The sequence below is a fragment of the Micropterus salmoides genome, unplaced genomic scaffold (assembly GCF_014851395.1).
Source record: "Micropterus salmoides isolate LMB-PRFRI ecotype aquatic unplaced genomic scaffold, ASM1485139v1 Ms_hic_scaffold_20, whole genome shotgun sequence".
Classification (NCBI taxonomy): Eukaryota; Metazoa; Chordata; class Actinopteri; order Centrarchiformes; family Centrarchidae; genus Micropterus; species Micropterus salmoides.
The window spans coordinates 12234090-12253859 of NW_024041151.1; the positions used below are offsets into that span (position 1 = coordinate 12234090).

At 39.1% G+C, this 19770-nt stretch overlaps 1 protein-coding gene across 4 annotated transcripts in view; it reads right to left on the minus strand.

The window, feature by feature from the left end:
- Positions 1-19770, minus strand: part of arhgap24 (Rho GTPase activating protein 24) — a 75522-nt gene that overhangs the window by 9839 nt on the left and 45913 nt on the right. For 2 of the 4 annotated variants that reach the window (XM_038734279.1, XM_038734282.1), the window contains 2 exons: positions 4616-4738; positions 184-391 (listed from right to left, as the gene is read on the minus strand). In XM_038734279.1, coding sequence (XP_038590207.1) covers positions 184-391; positions 4616-4738 — 331 coding nt within the window. Of the gene's footprint in view, positions 1-183; positions 392-4615; positions 4739-7679; positions 7833-17010; positions 17099-19770 lie in introns of those variants that run through there. The other 2 variants (XM_038734280.1, XM_038734283.1) reach the window with 2 other exon arrangements.

The following is a 19770-nucleotide window of genomic DNA, read 5'->3' on the forward strand; positions in this document are numbered from 1 at the left end:
ATCTTATACCCACTCACCCACCTTTGTGTTTTTGTAAACTTCTGGGGGTTCGCCCATTTGTTCCAGGCCAACAGGAGCACCCATGTGGTTCCAGAGGTGCAGTCAACAGTCTAAACATATCAACTTCACATTAAAATGCACTGAGGAAATCCAAGTAGCCAGTACCCTGATGTGTTTCCTTACCAATCAAAGGAGGGTTTTTCTCCACAGTCGAAGGCATCCTGCAGCTCTTTGACCAGGTTGGCCTGTCCTGGCAGCCTGAATAGGCCCTCCTCCTGAAGGCCCCACTGCCGAATGAAATCCACACATTGCTCTACCAGCATAGGAGCCAGCTTGTTCCCAAACCGGCGTTCAAACCGCACAGTTTCCTCCAACTTCTGACCAAAGATCCCTGAAGCACAAGGCAAAATGTTTTATGATGGTATGACATTGATAAATGGCAGCAGCATTGAGCGATTCAGTTTTTACCCTATATTTGAACATTTATTCATAAGCAAAGCCAAAGCTTTTATCATATTTGTAAAGCAGTCATTAATAATAGGAGAATACGCAGTTAACCACAGTGTGCAGAGTTCAACATTATCAAAGGAAGCTGAGAGATGTGTTTCAGTGTTTAATAATGTTTTTATCACAGATAAATTATTTAGGCCATGATTCTGAAATTACAAAAAATGATTGTTCAGTCATACAAATACACACACACACACACACACACACACACACACACACACACACATACACTGTACATCATCTTGCACTATTTAACTTTCTCTCCCAAAGTAAAAGGAGCATTTTTCAAAGAGTAAAAAAACATTAGCCTAGCATCCGTGGCTTAAGGCACATCAAAGACAGCAGTTAAATCGATTGAAAAAAAATTCAGATGAGGCCGGCTAGACAGTCCAAGCAAAAAACACCCACAAAGCCTTAGTCTGATGATCAAATCTCTAACTTCCTGCTGAGCACCTCTCGCCTTTTGTCCGAAAAAAAGGGACTGATTTCCATTTGCAGCCGTCTCATGTGGATGCAACACAAGAGGGGATTAAGGCAGCCTTCCTGAGAGATTTGGATCTACATACTTTTCCGGTCTCCAGATACAGACAGAGGCTACTCACACACATGCATACACGTGGTACAATGAAGTACCGTACAGTGACTAAATTAAACTTAAGCTTACCAGGATCCTCGTGCTTTTGACAGCATGACACAGCAACAAATCACTTAAAAACAACCGGTGTTAATGTGAACACAATTGTAGTTTATTGCTTGCCTTTTCACTAATAATATCATTGTATGTTGTCATACTCACCCCTCTTGAAACTGACACAACTTGTAAGCTTCCGAAAGATACACCGATTACAAAATAAATAAGATAACAAACCAGAGTTGCAGAATTTAAAGTGCCTGCAATCTAGCATTTTCCAAAAACAACCCCTGTTTTGTAGTTATGACAGGAAGCAAAAACAACAACAACAATGCAGAAATAAAACAGATGCATGAAATCCAAATTCCAAATCTCAGACGAGTCACAGTGAAATATAGATAAGTCAAGCTCCCCCAGAGTACAGAATGATTGAATATACTCATGTATCAAAAAGAGCAACAGAGAACAAATGAGGAAAAATGACTGGATGAAAACGAGGTCATCCCTCCAGACATTCTGGTCATGAGTCTAGGAATTTTTTCCCGGGGTCACATGTAACTGTGTGTGTGGACCAGCTTATGAAGAGTGTGTGCGTGTTTACTGTATATGTTTGCTGTACCTACTCAGCAGGTTCCCTCAACACTCTCTCTCAGTCTCACACACACACACGCACACGCAGAGGGACAGAAGATATTAGATATAACACACATCTCACACCCATCTCTTCTTACTAATCCTCTTTTAACCCCCCCTTACTTCACTAAATGCTAATGTTACATATTCATAGACATATATGGTGAAACTAAACAGCTTCAACTGTGTTTTATACTGCATGTCTCATGCAGAAATATTTAATATTGAGAACTCTCTACATAGTATGTCAGAAGGCGAAGGGATGAATGAGCGTACGGGGGAGGAAAGAAGTTGACATTAGAGCTTGGTGTGAGTTTATGTTACTACGCTGAGTTAGAGGAAGGCTTTAAACAATGTTCAAACATTAAATTAAGCAAACTCAAGCTCTCCTCAAAGGCTCCCAGCTGCATACTGTATCACTAGTTTTTTGTACTGAAAATGTACTACAACAGATACTAGATCATTTTGTATTTTAAATTAATTATACCCTGCAACATGTGAGGACATGTCACTCAAAAGATGACAAATATTTGACAATACAATAGTGCAGACAGGCGTTATTCAAATAACTCAAAAGTTAAATAAAGCCATGGCACTATAAGGCTTAGGTGCTTAGGAAGTTTGAATATTTATAAGGAGATTTTCATTATTAATTATTATCATATTCATAGACAGCTACTGTATATCATACCTGGGAAATAGCATTTTATAATGTTAAAAAGACAGGAAATCACTATGGGTGGGTCTCTTTTTAAATTCATGATGTAAACATAATAATTAAGAAACTGATAACTTCTCAGATCAGTTCAACCAGGGTGAAATCACAGCTCACAGACTGTTTCAGAGGCAGAATATAAATTGCAGGTAATGACTATATGAGCTTATGTCCCTTAACTAACATCTGAACTTAACACCTGTTTGACAAACCTTGATAGACTAAAGAACTTTTCTAAGCTTCTGTGTCTTCTAGGTCTGGTGACTCCAATCCACAACCATAGGGCAAGTAAACGTCACATTTTACTATTAAGTAACTTCATCTATGGTGTTACACTAAACTAAATAATAACTGTAAATTAGGTTGTTCGCTGTCAAATGCTGTTGAAACTAGACTGAAACAGACATGACACATGGCTGTAAATAGAAAAAACATAAATATACACAGTATGTGCCACTGTAGTGTTTTAATATGAATGGTTTAAAATAATATTGTCCACATAGAATTATTTCAACAACTTCAGCAGTTCAAATTCTTTCCCAAATTGCAAATAAACATTTGGTAATTACCATGAAATAAATCTCCAAAGATCCAGATGGAGAGGCCACAGCTGCACATTTCTCGAAGGTCTGACTTTGAACTCTCTCTTGTCCAACGGTTTGTTCAAGCTGGCCGGTAATTAATTCAACGTCATAGCAAGTGTTGAGCACAACATGACAGCAAACCATCAGTGGCTCCGAGCTCTTCTGTGGGTCAAACACAGGGCTTCTCTTTGGGAGCTCCCTCGCTGCCTGTCAGTCTCTGAACAGAATTTTTAATCACACTTCAGAGGCACTGACCAGCCAATCAGGGCTCCGTTAGTCTCTGCTGCTACTGCAAAACGTGAAAGCCTGGAATATGTGTGTGTGCTCTTTATATATACGTATATGTGTGTGTGTGTGTGTGTGTGACAGACCGGCTCCGCTCCAACTTGGAGCCACCTTTCTTGTGGCATCTTTGACAAATGGCTCGTCCTTTTGAAGAGCAGTCAACTGCAATAGACATCAAACTCCCAGCACTGAAAACAGAGGGGCCAGGCCAGCCTCATCTATTCACTGTGTCACCGAGAGCGGCCCAAACTGCCTGTCCGGTTACAAGCGCCGCACTTGTGCCCCGCTCATACACAATGTAGGCCAATGTCTGCAAGTAAAGTCAATAAAAGGCTGTGGCAGCGCAGCGGGAAACTCCCACAAAGGTCAGGAATAACTCCATGAGAACAACTTCCACTATGAATCACGGTTCATTTGATGATTACATGTTGCCTATTTCATCTACAGTAATTGATTTTAACACAATACATTGCTTTGTTTATTAGCATGAGCAGCTGGATAGATAGTGGGGGAAAAACATGCAGGATGATGACACAAACATGAGAGATTCAAGTAGTTGAAACAACTGAAACAAGACAAGGCAAATATTCCTAAAGCTGTTTCTACATCTCATCATGGTGAGGTATTGTAGTAATGTAACCAATATGTGACAGGACACCACCATATGGAGTTACTCATGGAGGAGGCAAAAAGGAGGCAAGCTGATGCTTTAACCTTCCAACAGACTCGGGAAACATGTTTGTTTTAGAAGAAACTTTGAAGATACAGTACGGTAAAAGTCATGATAAAAGGTATTGTGGAATAGTGCAGTCATCTATTCATTATAGTCCTCCTTTTAAAAAAGTAAAACATAATATTAAATCACAATATTACAGAATAGCTATATTGTACCTGGAAAGTCCTGTCTCAATCATGCAGAACAAAATGGATTAAGGCAATATTATAATCATTGTTCACAAGGCAAAAGCTGAAGTTTGTGCTTTCAGCCCTTAGTTAAACACAGTCTCTGCAGACAAGCAATGCATTTTGTCAGCTGGATCAGTCAGCAGATTTATGGGGTTGTGTCTTGCTCAAAAAAACCTTAGCAGAGATGGTAGCTTGCTCAGAGATTGAAAATACACACTTATCCATCCTGCGGTGCGGCTACTGGAAACTCATCCAAATAAACAGCAAACTGGTTATACAAATCTCAGTCACATCAGCAAGTTAATAACAAGCTATTCAGTTAATACAAACAGTGGCTGTGTGGATACTGACCTCCACCAAATGGAGCCCAGATGACCCTGCGGATCGTCTTCACCCAATCCTCCATGTCATTCTGGGTGTTAGCCATAAGAAGGTAGGTCTCATGGTTGGCTGTCATCCGCTCTCTGTCTCCCCCTGTTCAAATATTAAAATGTCCTGTAGTTAGTAGCCGAAGTCCCTCAAGTAGGCCTGGGCGAAAAATCGATTGAATGAATTAATTCGAATTTTTTGTTGCGGGCGATTTAAAAAATAAGTAAATCGAGTTTTTGTGTAATAGCACATTTTTGGCTCCCCGGGGTTTCCGTAGTGTTCGTTTCCCATAGCGACAACATCATACACTAAACAGCAACAGCAAGCGACAAAATGGCTACCGGTGAGAGCGGGAAGTTTGTTCCCAAGAAAGGAATAAAGTCATCTGTTGTTTGGAACTGGTATGGGTTTGCTGCGACAGATGTGGAACAACAGACACCACGCTGCAACATTTGCCTAAAGCCTATCGCAGTGAAAGGCAGCAGCACCACAAACCTATTCCAACACCTGAAACAGAGACATCCAGCCGAATATGAAAATCTCTCCGCGATGAACAAAGCCGCACTGACCAACAAACCTTATTGCTTTCCTTAAGTAGGGGGGGAAATCGGAAAAAATCGTAAATTGAATTAAAGTAAATAAAATCGGAGATTTTATTTTTAGGCCATATCGCCCAGCCCTACCCTCAAGCTGCAAAACTTTCATTGTTAAAATCATGGAGTCAAACTGTCCAACACAAAGAGATATCATCATGCATTGCTAATCTGATCTCTTTATCTATCAACCCATCTACTTCTTTTCCCTCATCAATCCTGAATCTTTGAACACACAAATATTGTTCATTTCAAAAGTTTAACTACTAGATACAAGATGCCTCCTTTTTCACTGAAAAGTCCATTTTCAGTGTATGTGTGCTGGAGGCTTCAAGATTTCACAATACACTGTGAAATTTGCACACTGGACTTCAATTGGCTTACAAACAAGTTGTGATGCCATAAAATCATCAAACTCAGTTGAGCACCGAGAAACGTTCCCCCTTCCCGTGATCATTTACTTGAACCTAACCACTAGGTGTCTCAACAAATATGGAAATTTTGGATACACACACACACACACACACACACACTGCCTTTTTAACTCACCCGAAGTTATAAATCAAAAGAAATGTTTATATCTCTGGGCTCTGCACCAGTGTATACTCCATTAGAGACAGGCTCAGCTATCCTGACTCGACTTGTGGATAATGGCTACAAGCACTCTGCTGTTATGTGATATCAGACAGACTGGAGTGGAGGGTCTGGACTTGTTTCATATAACGAATCTGGTTGCAGCGATTACTATGACAATAGAACCATTTGCACCGCTCCGCAAACAAACAACGACTTATGGCATTTCACAGGGATGAACCTGATCTATTATAAGATGAGATGGGATGTTAAGAGACATAGTGGTTGAATTATTTATGATTATGACCACTGAGGATCCTGCTCCATTGATTGTATCCCAGGATGAGATCTGTGTGTTGCATATGAAAGATATTTATAGACTACTACAACCCAAAATGAAAGGCCAGCCAAGGGATCAGGTTTACCAACATGAATTCCTAGTGACTTTATATGAAGCATAAAAAAATATACTTGAACTGTTTTCTGATACGAACCAATCCAACGGTTGTGAAGGTAATAAACAAGCATGCAACAGGATTATACAGCATACCATGGCTATTACAACACACTCCTGTTCCTCCTGCCAATCCATGTACATTTTTAAAGTGAAATTCAAAATAGCCAGAATGGGATTACGCTAAAATCAGAAACATAGTTTTAGACACTTGGTACACATGCACACATATATTTCCCATTGAATTCATTTTCTACTGAATTCAACAGCTTTAATGTTTTTCAAGAAACATTCTCATCTCCAATCTGTCAACAAATTACTTAAATGTAAGGTATTATTATCAATGTCACTATCATGAATTAGACACTCAGTTCACATTTTGATTGATGCAGTTCAGGATATCAATGAATCAGTAGTATTGTCAGAACTGTGTGTTTTGGTGTGTCAGAGAGCTGGGCCCTGTTCTTCAAATGTGGCCAAAATAATACGGTTTATTCTCATCTATCTAATTTGGTTCTTTAAAAGCAGTTTGATGATAGCTTTGTTAACAGGGCCCTCTTATTTTGAAATAAAGACAAAATGAGTAGAAGCTGAAACCATGATTAACATTAATATGATTGCGTGGCTGGGGATCATGAGATTACAGTTACGTGAAGTAGGTGTGTTGGGAACCCTCCCAGCATGCACTGGAGCAATAGATTCACGGATATCCGTCTAATGTTGTGTATGTTTCTGCATTGGGTGTCAATTGTTCCACATTGAGCTCTACTGTGTTGACTGTTTCCACATTTTAATCACTGTTAAACATTAGATATTACCAGTGAATGTGGTCAAGCAAGCCATTTCTATTTGAAAATTTGTTCATATATGGGGTTGTTAGCAGTTATGCCTAATTTATTTTAAAAAGAAACCTCTATGCATTCATACTGTAGAACTGAACGTGCTCATATGTATTTGTTTAAAATAAAGGAATGTTTCTTTATGGTTTCCAAATATCATTGCAGCCAGTACAATTCATGCATCATCCATCCATCCATCCATATTGTGCCTGGAGTAACAGTAAAGGACGCCTTTAGAACTTGCGCAGACCAACTCTCAGATTAAAAACATTGAAGTTTTGACCCATAGTTGTGATTTGCGTCCAGGAAGCACGGTCTTCCTTTTAACAGTAGGTTAATGCCCTCTATTCCTGATCCAGTAATTAGTCACCACCCACTATTACCTCAGAGCCTTATTAAGTAGCTACACCTCACATGGAGTAGACACGACAGATTCACTTTGTCAATCACACCCACACATTTATACTTGAACATGCAAAGCAAGCTGCATCTGCATTAAACTTATGAAATAATTTCTGCTAATGTTTGGTGTTTGCTATTTGTCCATTTGTGACTGCAACATAAGCAAAGAGGCAGCTTCAGCTCACCTCTCAAGTGAAGGAATCACACCCACGATGTCATTTCAAGAAACGATGCACTAATCGGCCGGTAAATGTGCAGCTCACTAACATGCACACACGTGAGTGGTTCTTCGGCCGTTGTAAAAGCTCCGTCGCTCCAAAATACCTCGTTTATATAAAGCGCTTCACGTTTAGATTATTAACCCAAAGTCCTCCGTTTAACAAAGTCCTGACACCTGCTGATAAAATCGTAGATTTAATTCAGAGAGAGAGAGAGAGAGAGAGAGAGAGAGAGAGAGAGAGAGAGAGAGAATATCGATATGTTGGTATGTCCACTGTGAGATGGAGACCGACAGTCCCCATGGCCGCGCCAAGGTTTTTTAAGGGTCCAAAGCAAGTAATCCTGAGTCCATGTGCATATTAAAAATGAAATGATTAGAAATGGCTCACAAATATATAGTTTCATTTTAATAATGCAGCTGGGCACTGTGTGTTAAGAAAACTTCACTCAGACATTGTGCTTTTATTGTGGACTGTTTTCAGCTGTGGATCACAACACATTTAATGCTCTAGTGGTATGGTATCTGTGGGAAATAAATTAACAATTTAAATTACACAATTCAACAGTGTGTCTGATTGATGTGTTTTCAATAGTTTAATAATTGGCATAGAAGAGAATATTCAGGCATATAATTTTAGGTTTTGAACAATGGGCAGTATGTTTTTTTTATTTTTTTTTAATGGCATTTATTGAAGTGAAATTGAAAATATCACCACACCTATCATTTAAGCTAGGTAACCACTTAAGAACATTTTGCGAACAGTTTAAAATTAACTTTGCAAGCATATGGACCAACAATCAAGTATAATTATGCTTGTACAGTTTCCTTACTGAAGAAATCAAAATGATACAATGCAACATAGGAAATACTTATATTATGACACTTAATGACAAAAAAAGAATAAAAAGCCATAAATGTAACTTTCAAGAAGTGTATGCAGATTATTGACTAAAGGTCAATAATCAAATATGTATTGATAACAATGACATATGCATTTCACTTTGTGGTCCTGGAGAGAAAGTGATGTAAAATTCACAGCAGGTCAGAGCAGGTGCGGGTTATTTTTGCAGTCATTTATTAAGCCCTGCCTGGGAAAAATGCACTTTTGTAAAACATCTGCTTTGTAAAATTATCAGTGTTTGTTACAGATAGGCTGCAGCCTCGTTCTCCTTCCACAAGATTAAAGCAGAAAAAAACGTCATAAGTGGTATTATTTTGTTCCTTTTGTTTACTTTCACTTTCCAAAACTGGAAACCGGCTAAGCCTGACTTAGCATACTGCAAAATAACTCGATTTAACAGTTTCATACTGCATACTACTATGAAAAGCAATTTGCAGTCTGTAGTCCATACTGCATACTGCGGTCACCGGTAGTATGTAGTAGGCAGTTCCGAATACAGGCTAAGTTTGTCTGTTAAGTTTATGTTGCTACTCCATTCACAGTTGATCCACCGTTTGCTTGCATATCTTTCATTCTTGTGTGTGTGTCCAGAGAAATGTAACTTGTGATGTTTACTTAAGCCTACTTCACATTACACAAATTTAAGCCCGTTTTGCTGGTCAGTGAGCTCGGCGACCATCAGGCTGGGATCATGGGTAAATCAGTGATCGATCAGAGGTTGCCAGTCATTATGTGCGAACTACTCAACGACGCATCAAAACATCGCTGACGCATCGCCGACGCCAGCCAGATATCTAGCATGCCAAATATCTGGAGGAGTAGGCCGACTTAGCATTCACATCCAGCCAATGAGAGAAGGCAGCTGACAGAGCAGGCAGCTACTTTTTCACTGCAAAACACTTTTTACTCAGCTCCAGCTCTCTTTGTAGCTCAGACAATCCCTGCTACCTGCGTGTGCTAATACTTTCTTTCACCCATATTCTCTGTCTTTATAATTGCTATCTTTATAATAACAAACAACAGCTGTTTCGTGTGTAGGTTTGCGTCATTTCCCGTTTCACATTTCATCTGTGTTTTCTTGACAAAACATGGTTTGGAGACCAGCCGTCGGGTGATGCAACCATTATCAGCTTGTGTAGTGTGTGACCCCCGGTAAACAATCAGTCACATAACGCCACAACGACTTCAAGACCCCCGTTACAAGACGGCAAGTTGTGTAGTCTGAACAGCACGCCGATTGGCCGACGCTGAAAGTCGTGTAATCTGCACCGTTATTGCGCAGTTGATGATGATTCTGTAATTACAGCTTTAAATGAATAGTAGTTAAATGCATCATTTATCAACGGGAATGGCACCAAATGGTCCAAAATTACATATGCTTATACTTCTGACAGTTTCTTACGTCAGTAATTTAAGTGTAATGTTGCAAATGATGCATACAGTTTAGCGAACTGTATGCATGTGTTGTAGTCAAGTTGTAGTTGATATCTGTGGCTATAGAATGCTATTGCATTTAGTAGTAGTGAAATGTTATTAATGGCTACCTTGTATAGGTTTTATCTTTCAAAACCACACACACACACACACACACACACACACACACACAATGTTTATATTTTATTAGACTGCAGTAAATTGATCAACTGTCTCAGGAATCATCATTTACAAAAGTCTTGGTTGAACATAGGGAGTGCATTCTAACAGATGCACACTCGACGATTATAACTGAGCAGCCAGCCAGTACTTATCAAGCCAGCCTGTATAACATCTCAGGTATGTACACATTTGGTCAAAATGTCATATTACGCAACTTCATCAATCGAATGCTCATCTGTTGATCACTGATGTGGATCTGTCAGATAGATTCTACAGTGACACCAATTAGTCACACTGGCCAATTTGGCCAGTTCTCAAGTCACAGGCCTCTCCACCCTGACAGCATTGTCTGCATAGATTGTCATGCAAAGTAACTGTGATTCTTTGGTGCCCCTGTGAGTGCTTTAGTCCATATTTAAAATCAATCAGCCCTTAACATAGAGCCTGTGTTTCCATTACTTGAATGGAAAGGCAGTATTTCCTTTAGGAAACAACGGTTGTGAAGGTGTTAAACAAGCATGCAACAGGATTACATTACAGCATACCATGGCTATTACAACACACTCCTGTTCCTCCCGCCATTTCCTGCTGATGCTCAACTTTCTTCCGCAGTTGCTGAATTGGACACATGTTTTATAAAGGCGGACGATACGTCAAACTCACTTAGCATATGGACAGTCTTCCTAGACAAAATCTTCTAAACTATCATTCTTTATGACTGAGGAACATATTTGTCATTTACTACCTATGTAGTATCCCACCTCTAGCCCTGTAACCTGTATTACTAGTATTAGTATAAGCATTAACCTAATATAGCTAATATATCGGAAGAACACATTTGAATATGACCTCTAATGAAACAAATATCAGGATCAGCAGATGGGTTTACATCCATTCTTGGGCTGAAACATGACTTGAATATGAGTTTCTTCAGATGATAAAAACACAAGTGACAACAAAGTAATACCAGCTGCCTCTGTTATTTTTGCTGACTGGCAGCTTTCAGCCCAGTGCCTTGCTTTGTGTCTGTAACTAAGAGCAAAGGGGTTTATTTGAAACTGACTAAAACCTAGCAGCTGCAATGATTGAGTCATCACTTCAGTGAATGACATAGTGCTGTAAACTGCTCCAGGGATTAATAGTGTTGTTTCTTTGTCTATGGGACCTCTTTTGAGCCAAATGCAATAATAATATTTGAATGCACAAGTGTTAATTGTTTGGAGACTCATGTGTAGTCCAATCATAAACACACAGCATTCGCAGATTACTCAGCATTGTCTCCAGAACTCAGACACAATCAATGATATGACTCCAGGTTAAAATCACCATCAGATAAACAGATAATTAGAGAAAACCAAAGCCACATCCCTGTTAGGAACAAATATTAGCTTTTCATTCCCTGACCTGCAACTTCCGCACCCATCAGAATTTTGCTCAATTAAGCATTAACCGCAGAAAGATGAAAACCTTGAGCTCAAATATCATCTTGTCGCCTGTGGGTAAATTCTCCATATCTGTCCACTAAATAAAATGACTGGAGGCTCCTGTCTGACAGATTGTTTACTGGCTGTGGTTAAGCTGCCAGCAAGTATTATTCTCTAGTACACAATTCTTAGACTGCTTGTGGTGTGACTGGCACTGTGTCTCAAAAAAAACCAACAACCCCTCAATCATCACTTCTTAAATGAGACCAATCCTAGCAGGAATTCCCTGCCTGAGACAGTCAGGGGGCTTCACTTAAAGTACGACTGTACCTGAAGAGACAACCGTGACAGCTGTCACAATTCCCCTGATTCACCACGCTTCAGCACACTGCTCCAAAGTTTTAGGAACTCAGCGGTGAACAATTGTCAGCTTTATAGAGGCATGCTGACTGGTACTTCAGAAGACAGCTTGCATTAAAGAAGACACACAGATGAAGATTCCTTATTCTCCTTGAGACTTAGACCCCATGAAAAAAGTTCAGCAAAAGAGATGCCATACATTTTAATTTTTTGCCTTTAATTCTTTTGACAATATTCTCCGCAGTGGAGCCCCTATAAAATGACAACTTTATACTAACTTCTGCTATTTACATTCAAGAAACATTGTACTTCAACTGCATCATTATTTATCATTATTTATAGTTACCCTATGTGTGTGTGTGTGTGTCATAATTCCCATCTTCCGGGTGAACGCTGGCGCTATTAGCTGCCACTGCTGTGTATTTCTAAAGCTTCCTGCACTTATGAATGCATGGATGCATCTATGAACTGTTTTAAACTATTTTAAGGAGCCACTCCGACCTGTGTATCCACGCTGATTCGGCGGGTTTATATGCTAGTTTTGGTACGTGTTGATGCTTTCTGCGGTTGCCGGTTTGCCTGCTGGTTACTGACTGTTCTTCGTGGTACCTCTGGCACTTGGATCAACTATAAAGATCACTGAGCTACCGGTGCGGATGAACTATATCTGGGTCGTCCTTTCTACTAGGCCTATATACCATTCTGTGGCATGGTCGATGCTCCAGTATTCGGAAAGTATCTCAGTTAACTTTGTCTACATATTCTTCTTTTGAAACAACTGACTTAAAAATCAATGGTGCAATTCCTACCATCCTCACAACTATTTACCATCCTCCCAAGAGCAATAATGCCTTCTTATCTGAACTTTTGACTTATCTATCTTCCATGTCTCCAAATGTAATCATTCTGGGTGATTTTAACATTCATATAGACAATGTCAGTAATGCATTTAGATGTGAATTTTGATCATGTTTGGATTGCTTTGGTATGCAACAATTTAACACATTGCCCACTCATACTAAGGGGCATACTCTTGATCTTGTTTGCTGTTCTGGTATAACACCTTATAATTGTACTGTCTCTGATCTGTCCATATCAGATCACCTACTGGTGTCCTTTTGTGCCAAATTGGCAGTTTTTAAGGTAAACCTGTGTCGTTCGATCACATTTTATATTAAGAACATTGATGTGCCTACTCTTGCTGATGAACTTGCCATCTTCTCCAGTAAAATGGATTTATCAACTGTTTATGAACTAGTTACATACTACAGTGATGGACTGAACATGATTTTAGATGAATTTGCACCTGTGAAAACTTGAACTGTTTCATTTGTACACTCAGCTCCTTTTACACCTGAACTACGCAAACTTTAAGGCCGTAGGTTAGAGCGGTTATATGTCAGGTCTGGCCTTACTGTTCATAAAGAAATGTATGCTGAACATATTCGAAATTATAAAAATGCACTGTCCAAGGCTAAATCTGATTACTACTCCAACATAATTGGAGTTAGTAATGGGAACTCCGGGTCCCTTTTCTTGGTGGTAAACAATATTCTGCAACCACCTGATTCTCTGCCATCTGATATGTATTCCATGGACTTATGTGATGGGTTTTTTTTACTTTTTTTGCATCTAAGGTTGAATATGTACATCACCAATTAGGCCTACTTACTGGTACTCTTCACAATGACTCCTGTCAGTCTATCACTTACACACCTCCCCACTCTGTTTTCTCTAACTTTACACTACCAACTACTTCAGAGATAGTGGGTCTGATAGGTAAATCTAAATCTTCGACTTGTCAGTTAGACCCTCTACCTACTCCTTTAGTGAAAGCTTGTTTACCAGCCCTGTCGCCATTGATTACTAAAATTGTTCATGCTTCACTTGTTTCTGGTTCTGTATCTTCATCTCTTAAATCTGCTATTATTACTCCCATTCTTAAGAAACCAGGGGGTGATCCATTTAATTTAGATAATTTTCGTCCAATTTCTTACCATTTATCTCTAAGGTGGAAAAGTGTATTATAGTTCAAATTCATGAACATCTTTCTAATAATAATTTCAATTACAATTTCAATCTGGCTTTCGTCCCCACCATAGGACTGAGACTGCTCTTGTCAGAATAACCAATGATCTACTGTTGGCAGCTCACTCTGGGCTTTTATCCATACTTTTCCTCCTAGACTTGAGCACTGCTTTTGATACTGTCTCACATAAGATACTTCTTGACAGATTAGCTTCTATTGGTATTACTGGCACTGCTCTGTCTTGGTTTAGGTCATATCTATCTGGACGCAGTCAGCGTATCCAATTAAAAGGTTTTCGATCAAGAACATCCATAGTAACTACTGGTGTTCCCCAGGGTTCTGTCTTGGGCCCGCTTCTTTTCATTATTTACATGCTCCCTCTTGGTTATATTTTGAGGAAATATGGGATTCATTTCCACTGTTATGCGGATGACACCCAACTCTACTTGTCTGCCAAACCCACTGGTTCTTTCCCACCACCATCTTTGTCCAGCTGTTTAGCTGAAATTAAAGATTGGCTTTCCGCTAACTTCTTGAAGGTAAATGGCAACAAAACTGAGGCTTTGCTTATTGGCACTTGATCTGTTTGTCTAGATCTAATTGTCTTTCTTTGTACATTGACAATACTGTAATCTATCCTTCTTCACAGGTTAAAAGTTTGGGTGTCATCATGGATAGCACACTATCCTTTGAAGCTCAAATTAATAATATCACGCGGATCGCATACTTCCACTTGCGTAATATTAACCGTCTCCGCCCCTTTCTTTCAAATAATAATACTGCAGTTCTTATTCATGCACTGGTCACTTCACGTATAGACTATTGTAATGCTCTTTTCACAGGTGTTCCCTCCAAATTGCTACATAAGCTTCAGTTAGTTCAGAATTCTGCAGCTCGTGTTCTTTCTAGAACTCCTTATACTGAGCACATTTCTCCAGTTCTTCAGCGATTGCACTGGCTTCCAGTAAAGTATAGAGTTGAATTTAAGATCCTGCTACTTACTTATAAGGCACTTCATAATCTTGCACCCCAATACCTTACACAACTTCTCCATGTTTACACCCCTTCACGTGCTCTCAGATCTTCATCTTCAATTTCGACTAAATACCATGAGTGCCAGATCTTTTAGTTATGCTGCCCCCCGCCTATGGAACTCTCTTCCCTGTGATGTTCGCAATAGCGACTGCTTGTTGACTTTTAAAACGCGTCTTAAGACACATCTTTTTATACAAGCTTTTTTATAACATGTTGTACTGAATTTTTAATGCATTTTATCTGTATGCGGCTTGTTCGCTGTGTGTATTGTTTTATGCAGTGATCTGTATATTGTCTGTGAGGTGACCTTGGGTGTTATGAAAGGCGCCATTAAATAAAATGCATTATTATTATTATTATTATTGAGTTGGGTTGAGTGCAGACAGCTATTAACTGTTTGTTCCAGTTTGGACCACTGGCGATAATAAGTGTCAAAACTCTGCTGCAGAGTAGTCTTTAACTAATGGCTCAAAACAGGTGGGAGACAACAAAGGCTCCCACTGTGCTGTAATTGCACACAAATACCTGGAGCCCCGATACGCTTCACTCTGTGAGTAAGTCCTGTAAAATGCAGTGCATTCATTCTGCGTGTTACATTGGATGGAAGGATCACAGAAACAGTATTCATCTTTTTACCCTTGATTGTCACTGCCAAATGATGCTAGCACTATGTACAATGCTATTATTATAAATTGTTACATGAATATGAACATATAAACTGTATGTATTGATAGTCTTTTTGGTGAAAGGAATAGCTGGGAAATACACTCTTTCATGCCGTGAGTTAGACGAGAAGATTGACACTACTCTCAGTTTGTTAACTATGAAACTACAGCCAAGACTTGTAACTTAGCTTAGTTGTTTAATATTTACTTCTGTTTTTGTACCAATTTAAAAAGTGTTAAAAATTGAAATACTGATAAGTTTGTTGGATTTTTTTCACTTAGCGACAGAGCCAGGCTAGTTGTTTCCTCTTGTCTCTAGTATATATGCTAAGCTATACTGCTTCCTGACTGTAGCTTCATATTTAATGAACAGCCAGAAACTTAACTTTCAGACAGACAAATATGTAGAACTATTCCTAATGCCCTGTGACAAATCAATGAAAACCTTGTGTTTACCTCATTGCAAGGGTCTAACATTAAAAAAATGGTCAGTTTGGTCAAATTTACATTGCCCAAAAGGGAGTGGGTGGTAAAGGATTCAAAATGACATAAAAATATTATGTTTGCTCAAAAGCAGGCCACATTTTGTGAGAGACTTGTTGAGAAAAGTTCTTCCAGACTTTGATTGTGCTGTTTGCCAAGCGGAGGAAGCAGCTGCTGCTGGCCCAGAAAACAATGCAGACCCTGTAAGTACCTTTCAGCTTTAAATGACAAAAATATGTGTCATAATTCTCCCAGTGTGTCTGTGTGTGTGTGTGTGTGTGTGTGCGTGTGTGTGTGTGTGTGTGTGTGTACAGTGGGAGATTAAATGAATACATCAGTGTCTGTTCTCTCTTGTCTGCAAGAGTCTTCTTGTTTGCATGCAAGCAGGGGCAAGTTAAGATTCAATATTGCGTCTAATGATAGTCTTCTTAGAAGTCCACACATCATAAATACCTCCAACAGAACAGGAAGTCACTCACCGAGCGACAAGCCACACAACAATGCAAAATGTTTGTTCATTCATATGGAATGGTGACGGGGAAAAAACTACCTTTGTTTCCTTTTTCATCTTTGGTTTGGCAGCAGATGGCACCCTTATATACAGAGTTTCAATCATGAATGATATCACCTTCAGATAATGTAATTCCTCTGCAAAGTGCAGCTGTTACAACAAAGAAGTCTGTAGTAAAGACATCAGTATATGTTTAGAGAAATATGTCCATTGTATTGTATTGGAGAGATAATGTATTTAAACCCATCAACAGGCGCAAAATAGTAAAAATCAACAACACACTTATTATTACCTTGATTGGAGGATAGTAAATCAGTTAATCCATACTGTGGCAAACTATGAATCGCCTGATGAACCATCTCCATGTCTCCTCCACACTCCTGTCTCTGGCAGTCCTGAAAAGAAGCGTGTTACAAAGTCCTGGCTGTCTGGGTTAATTTGAGGACGGGAGTTCCTAAATGAGGAGCTGCTCTACCAGTTTTTGGCCTCGCTTAGAATGAGTGAGTGAGCACAGCTGAGAGGGTGTGAAAGAGAAAGGGGAAGGAGCGGAGGGAGGTAAGGTTTGAAGAGGGGGTTGCAGAGTACACCCCCCCACACACATACACACACTCACATACCTCTCTTGAGCACTGTAATGGGAACAATAGGCAGATCTCTCTGAAGGCTTTGGTTTGAAAAGGCCATTGGTTTGACACAGGGCTTGACCCCATAAGCAAACATGGGATGTCCCATTCACACTGTGATGCTTTGTTAGCATATTCAACCTCAAACTGTTTAGAGCATAATGATGTAATAATATTGCCTTTTTGCAAGTGGACTTAAATTAGCCTTAATGTGATACATAAACAATTATTATTATAACATAGACACTACACTATATTTTTTAAGTTTTGGTATTGTATTGTAATTGTTTTGTTTTGCAAATGTAACTAACAATGACAATAGTGCTGATCCAAATAAATAGTCAAGTATTCAACTGACTGAAAATTAATTGACAGCAATTTAGACAATTAGTCTTTATATATATATTTTTACATTCCCTTGCCACTCATTATTTACCAAATAAAACACACAAAAACTGTATAGCAACTCTATCAAAACAAATAAATGTCAAATGAACAGTGCAAACCCTTAAAATTGTATGAAGCCCTTTGTGGCTCCAGAGGGAGCGGTCGAAATCTGATAAATTTGCCAAGTCACTTGAGTCATTGTCAGTCAGTGCTGAAGACTACAAGTTTGAAACTGGCGACTATTTTAATAATCAAATAACTTTTTCAAACCCCAAACATCCCCTGCATCCAACTTCTCAAATGTGAGGATTTCATGGGATCACTGGAAATGGAACAGGATTTTAGACTATTAGGATAAAACAAAAAAATCCGAAGACATCACCTCAGACTCAGATGATGAGCTTTTTTCACCACATTCTGACATTTTATTACTCAATCTAACATTAATTGACAGATAAATTGATGATAAAAACAATTATAAGTTTAAGCCCTAGATGACAATTTGTTAATTTCATCTTCCCATTATGATGGTTGATAATGTTAAATGATAAAAATCTCCAGAGACTATAGAGAGAATAATTAAAATGATTCAAACTCTTATTCTTTCATATTCTAAATTCTCTTTACATTTGGCACGTTGGAAAGACTCTGGTGTATAGCCCTTCTCTGCAGCTACATCTTCCCATCTATAATGGGTGTCCTGTTTCATCTGACCCCCAGCAAGGTATCGATGGCTAATTCTCTTCCTGATGTCACGGTGGTCCTTGCCTGTCAATCCACATAATGTGAAGGCAGACACCACAACATTAGCCTCCACCTGAGTCCCTAAAGACATTGTCTGGTGGAGAACACAGACTCCATAGAGTTGCTATGGCTATCCATTACCACCTGATGCTGAATGAGTAACAGAGTGAATAGGAGTACGGAGGTCAAAGGGGACAAGGATTGTTTGACTTTCCTGTCCCTCCACAGACGCCCATGGGGAAGGAGGTAATCATGGCACCAAAAAATAGGGAATAATGGCTACATCATCTAAATTCTCTGTATTCTTTAGTGCAGAAAGGCAAACATGATATCTTGACTGCTTGGGTTCTGAAGCCACAAGGTTAGGCGCAACAATGCGGAAAGTCTACTTTACAAAAATGTTCCTTGATAAAAACAAGTAATTCAGTCACCACATATCCACTCCTCTGTTCTCACACAAGATGAAAAGGGAGTGAACTGCACTGGTTTGAAGGCAGCTGTTGAGTAGTGTGAGTGAGCAGAGCTGTAATAAGTTGTCATGAGGACAGTCAGGGACGGAATGGGTCAGTACGTTCAGGCAGGTCACAGGGCTGACAGAAAGCCAAGTGTCTCTGTTCTGATTGCATGCCAACTAAATAAAGAAATATGTCTGTGTGTCCTGCCAAGGCTTCTGTAAATATACCATTATGTAAGGGGAATCAATTTCAACTTTAGGACAAGGAAACAAGGCTCAGACTTGACTTAAAGTCCAGAGCTTTTGTTGGAACATAAATTGACGTGATAAATACCTAGTACCTACCACAAGTACAACATTTTCTAACAATGCTGTTTTCTTCTTTTTCCAGTGTACCTCTGACAAGAAAAGAATATAGTACATCATGGTTACTATGATGGATTATATGCTGTATCTTAAGGTACTTTTGGATATTCTTGTAAGGAGTGTAAATATATATGTTTTGTTGTCAATATGTGTAAAAGACAAACTGAGCCAAACAGAATGATCATTTCATATTTGACTTGCTTTTAAAATGCCAAATGCCAAAACAACTGTATATATAAACCACATATGACATTTATGGAAGCTCTCAGCCCTTGGTATGAAACCACAAACATTCTTTTCAACCTATTTATTTCAGTGGTGACTTCCAGTATAACATGAGATTAATTCTAGACTAATTCCAAACATCTTTAAACTATGCATGACAACACTTTGAGGTTTGTTAAAATACCAAAAACCTTACGAGTGAACCATTTAGACCACTGGCAGCTTCAGTGACTACTGACTGGGGGATTAATAT